The sequence below is a fragment of the Sinocyclocheilus rhinocerous genome, unplaced genomic scaffold, assembly GCF_001515625.1.
Source record: "Sinocyclocheilus rhinocerous isolate Xijiao unplaced genomic scaffold, SAMN03320098_v1.1 scaffold752, whole genome shotgun sequence".
NCBI lineage: Eukaryota > Metazoa > Chordata > Actinopteri > Cypriniformes > Cyprinidae > Sinocyclocheilus > Sinocyclocheilus rhinocerous.
This window is the reverse complement of record NW_015639777.1, coordinates 893,951-899,331: the sequence shown is the minus strand read 5'-3', so window position 1 is coordinate 899,331 and position 5,381 is coordinate 893,951. Positions and strand designations below refer to the sequence as shown.

At 36.3% G+C, this 5,381-nt stretch overlaps 1 protein-coding gene across 4 annotated transcripts in view; it reads left to right on the top strand.

Moving 5' to 3' along the window:
- Window positions 1–5,381, top strand: part of LOC107751882 (anoctamin-10) — a 42,561-nt gene that overhangs the window by 13,833 nt on the left and 23,347 nt on the right. For all 4 annotated transcript variants that reach the window (XR_001641306.1, XM_016567650.1, XM_016567649.1 and 1 more), the window contains 5 exons: window positions 2,008–2,063; window positions 2,243–2,317; window positions 2,435–2,617; window positions 2,836–3,027; window positions 3,524–3,652. Coding sequence is in view for 3 of the 4 variants with exons in the window: in XM_016567650.1 (XP_016423136.1) it covers window positions 2,008–2,063; window positions 2,243–2,317; window positions 2,435–2,617; window positions 2,836–3,027; window positions 3,524–3,652 (635 nt within the window). In the remaining variant the exon portion in view is untranslated. The remainder of the gene's footprint in view (window positions 1–2,007; window positions 2,064–2,242; window positions 2,318–2,434; window positions 2,618–2,835; window positions 3,028–3,523; window positions 3,653–5,381) is intronic.

The following is a 5,381-nucleotide window of genomic DNA, read 5'->3' as shown; positions in this document are numbered from 1 at the left end:
ATCCAGTTTTTTTTATATCGACTATGCATTCCGCTAGTTTTTCAAATTGGTATGTTTCGCCGGGCTGCGAAGAAATATAGAGCTGAGTATCATCAGCATAACAGTGAAAGCTAACACCGTGTTTCCTGATAATATCTCCCAAGGGTAATATGTAAAGCGTGAAGAGTAATGGCCCTAGTACTGAGCCTTGAGGTACTCCATACTGCACTTGTGATCGATATGATACCTCTTCATTCACTGCTACGAATTGATGGCGGTCAGATAAGTACGATTTGAACCATGCTAATGCACTTCCATTAATGCCAACAAAGTTTTCTAGTCTATGCAAAAGAATGTTGTGGTCAATAGTGTCAAACGCAGCGCTAAGATCCAATAGCACTAATAGAGAGATACAACCACAATCAGATGATAAGAGCAGGTCATTTGTAACTCTAATGAGACTCAGTACTATGATATGGTCTAAATCCTGACTGGAAATCCTCACATATACCATTTTTCTCTAAGAAGGAATATAATTGTGAGGATAGTACCTTTTCTAGTATTTTGGACAGAAAAGGGAGATTCGAGATCGGTCTGGAATTAACTGGTTCTTTGGGGTCAAGTTGTGGTTTTTTGATGAGAGGCTTAATAACAGCCAGTTTGAAGGTTTTGGGGACATATCCTAATGACAATGATGAATTAATAATAGTCAGAAGAGGATCTATGACTTCTGGAAGCACCTCTTTTAGGAGCTTAGATGGAATAGGGTCTAGCATACATGTTGTTGGTTTAGATGATTTAACAAATTTATAAAGTTCTTCCTCTCCTATAATAGAGAATGAATGGAATTGTTTTTCAGGGGATCTATAGTGCACTGTCTGATGTGATACTGTAGCTGAAGGCTGCATGGTTACAATTTTCTTCCTCTCCTATAGTAGAGAATGAGTGGAATTGTTCCTCAGGGGATCTATAGCACACTATCTGATGTGATACTGTAGCTGACGGCTGCATGGTTACAATTTTATCTCTAATAGTATCGATCTTGGAATTAAAGTAGTTCATAAAGCCATTACTGCTGTGCTGCTGGGAAATGTTAACGCCTGTTGGTGCTTTATTTTTCGTTAATTTAGCCACTGTATTGAATAAATACCTGGGGTTATGTTTGTTTTCTTCTAAAAGAATAACAGTTAGCTTTAAACTAAATCTTATGCAAGCCAGTTTCTGCCTCAGTCAAAAAAAAAAAAAGGTAATTGTGAGATGAAGTTTAAAATATGAAATTAAATAAAATCACACTGTGGGATTGCAATTGTAATTACAAGTTATAAAGTCGCGTTGTAAGATTTAAAGTCACTATTGGGACATATAAAGTATCAATTCTGAGAAATAAATAAAAAAGAGAGAAAATTGTAATTATGATATATAAAGTCACAATTTTTTTTTAATCAGAACCCTGAGGTGTCTAGTGTCTTTACCTGGAACATCACCTAAAATTTACTTGAGTCTAAATCAGTGGTTCTCAACATTTTCAATAGCACCTTATTGTCCAATACAATATTTGAAGGAATCCCCCCCTATTTCCAGAATATTTGCTGTAATTTAGGACAAAGCTGTTTTTGGACTTTTAATTTATATATTGAAATACTATTCAATTTACGATTCCGCAAGTTGTGTTTTGTTTTCCAGAACCGTATGCTGTTCATTAAAAGAAATAGTTATTGAGGGAAAACAAAAATAAATATGATTTCAGTTTATATTTAGATCTTCTTGATTTAAATTTTAACATTTTAATGTAGATTAGAGTTAGATTATTTTAATATATTATTAATAATGTATTATTTATTTAAATACTTTTGGCCCCCTAGTTGAGAATCACTGGTCTAAATCATATTTCTGTGTGACTTTGCCATAATTTAATGTAAATGCTATTAATGCCTCACACTAATTGCTATTTCACAACAATTATTTTCTAGATGTTACCTTCCAACATGGAAGTAAATCGCATTCCTTGTATTTTATTTTATTTTTCAGAAAACCATAGACTGGAGTCATCATTTCAAAATCACCTTGTGCTCAAGGTTTTGGTGGTATGCTTTCAAGTTTTTTTGTCTGTTCATTCACATCTTCAGTCGTATAATGGCAGGTTTAACTATTTCATTTTTTATTTTACTTCTTGTAAATATAACCCTGGCATTATTAAAATTATGCAAATTTCTCAAGTGAAAATGTAGTTTTAATTATTGTTTTTTTTTTTGTTTGTTTCCAGTTTAACTTTGTAAACTGCTTTGCCTCTCTCTTCTATATTGCCTTTGTCATGCAAGATATGGTGCTTTTGAGACAGGTCAGTATTTCACACAAAACTCAGCTGCTTCGACAAGCAATAAATCAAGTGTAGTTGAATGACTTAATTACAACTTTACAAGATGCCTTATGGTTGTCTGTGTGTGTGGATCATTAGAGTTTGGCCACGCTGCTTATCACCTCTCAAATCCTGAATCAAGTGATGGAGGCCTTCCTGCCATACTGGCTGCAGAGGAGGAGGAACAAGAAAGTCCATAAGAGGATGAGGAGAATGATGGGTGATAAAGAGCTCCCCCTGCTGGAACAAGTTCAGCTGGAGACCGAAATGAACACCTATCTGGTAGGTTCCAGTAACTGTGATCAGTTGGGTGCCTTGAGCTGTGAAAATTATATAATTACCAGCACATAGGATATACACTCTTTTGAAGTCCACTTCAAATGTTAGTCAAGGTTTCTTCTTGCACCAAAACCAGTCATCATTTAAATTTTACATGACCATTTCCATTCCTTTCTGACCTTTAAAACTGAATCCCATTCTGAAATAACTTTGGTCATCAGGGCACATTTGACGACTACCTCGAGCAGTTCCTGTTGTTCGGCTATGTGAGTCTGTTCTCCTGTGTGTATCCGCTGGCCGCTGTGTTGGTGGTGCTGAACAACATCACTGAGGTTTATTCTGACGCCTTCAAGATGTGCCATGTTTTCAAGCGTCCCTACTCAGAACCAGCAGCAAACATCGGGGTGTGGCAGGTGAGAAAACCTCATGAGAAAGCCTCACATCCTGATAATTTACTGTACTTTAAAGAAAGCTTAAGAGACATAAGAAATGTACAATGCAGGGTATAATCTGACAAACTTCAATAACAGTAAAAATGACTATTTGAATCATAATGATAATGCAGCTTGTCATCTGGATGTTTGTGTTAAATATAAATCCAGAAAAAAGTGTTGTTTTAACAATAGCAATCAAAAATACGACCTGTTTTAGTATTATTATGTGCCTTTGCCATTTTTTAAAAAATATTTCTACTTCTATTTCTAAAAAGGTTTTTGTCATTTTAATACTGCAACTTAAACTTAATTTTTTTAAATTGAAGTATTTAGTATTTCATCTCATTTTTATCTAATTTTTATATCTTATTTTATTTAAACTTTATTTCAATTAGTTGTATTTAACAATAATAACAGTTACACACACACACACATACACAAACAAAACTAACATTTGATATTTTTATTCTTCCAGTTGGCATTCGAGACGATGAGCATTATCGCCGTGGTTACCAACTGTGCCTTGATTGGTTTGTCCTCACAAGTGAAAGCCTACTTCCCTGAATCAGAGACTCAGATGATCCTCATTGTGGTGGCAATAGAGGTAACATATTCTCTTGTCCTTACACCATGATAACCTATAACCCCCTTTTGCAATGGCCCAAATGGTCCATAAGGTGGCATCAGTGAGTTGTTTTCCTTCTGCATGTGAGCGTATGAGTGTCAAAGTGTGCTAAACTTGGCCTTTTTTCCTTAATCACCATCCTGGTGGTTTGGATAATGCAGAAAACATAGTGTATTAGACTTTGTCAGTTTGTGTAACAGACGAATCCAGATCCCCACTACTGTGGAGCTCCAGTCCATATGGGTTAATGTCAGAATTAAACAGGAGGGTCAGTAAAGGATAAGCTTTGCTTCTAACCTCAGGAGACCTACTCAAAATAACTGACCCAAAGCATAGAGAGAAACACGCACAAACACACTAGAGACGTGTTTTTTTGGGGAAGAGAAAATAGAACTCCTGAAATTCTGTGGGGATCTGGGGAGGAATTCATTGTGCCATGTCTTGTTTTCTGCTAATTAAACTTCGCAGTAATCACTGGAGTTGTAATTAGGCCATACTGATTCGCGCACAGCATCAGCGTACCATGACAGAATTTTAAATAAAACCCAAAACCAGTAGGCTTTGTTGGTTCGTTCTGCAACATTAAATCAAGTAAACGTAATCCAAATTGACCGAAGTCAGAGAAGATATGCATGTCAAATCAAAAGCAAACAGTAGTGCTGTCACCTCATATAGGCAGTATTTGAAGTTCTAATTCAGATTGATTGGATTGAGTTTGGCTGCTCCTGCTGGTTGGTGGGAATTGATTTGTTTATGGCTGGTTCAGCTGGAGTACGGGTATGCTGGCTACACTGGAACAGCTGCTGTCTGCTCGGTTCACGGCAGGTCAGCTCACTGCTCCAAATCAACTTAGTTTGTAGGTGAGTGTGTGGCTACGCTGTATCTCTGACGTGTTCCTGTGAGGGTCATGGCACTCATCAACATTCGATAGCTCAGATGGTAGAGCAGAGGATGTTACATTAGGACAGTTGTTTAATCTATCGGAGTGTCTATTTACTATAAACTTTTTTTTCTCCCTTTTCAAATCTCATATCACATCGGAAAGGCATTTATTTTCAATAAAAATGAAGTAAATGATCAAAAAGTTGAAAATAAAGTATCGGGTAGGGTTAGGGTACGTGTAGGGAGGGGCTTTATTGTCCCAATAAGGTGGCATCTATTTAATAATTTGAATTAAAATTATAATTTACACTCAATACGTTATTATTGCATACTGTTTTATAATGTACTATAATACTGAGGTGCAGATAATTGCCACTATTTGCAATAAGTAGTATAAATAGCAGAAAATCCAGCTATTTTAACAGTGTAAATAGAATATATCGCTATTTGCACTGTGTAAATAGCATATTGTTAAAAATACTATTTTCACTTAGTGTAAATAGAATCTATTGCTATTTGCACTTAGTGTAAATAGCATCTATCACTAAGAAAATAGGCTATTTGCACTTAGTGTAAATAGCCTCTATCGCTATTTACACTTAGAGTGCTTTCACACTTGTTTCGATTGCTTGGTCCGAACCCGAGTTTGATTGCTCCCCCTCCCCCTGCCCCCGCTGGACTGTGTTCACATTATATTATCTGGGTCCGAACCGCGGTTCGTTTACGTCATCAAGCCAGCAGCTGTTTACCCCATTGCTTAGTAAGGAAGGTGCAGGAGAAGACAGCAAAATGCATAGCATTGCTCTCTTCAATTTTATATTTATGC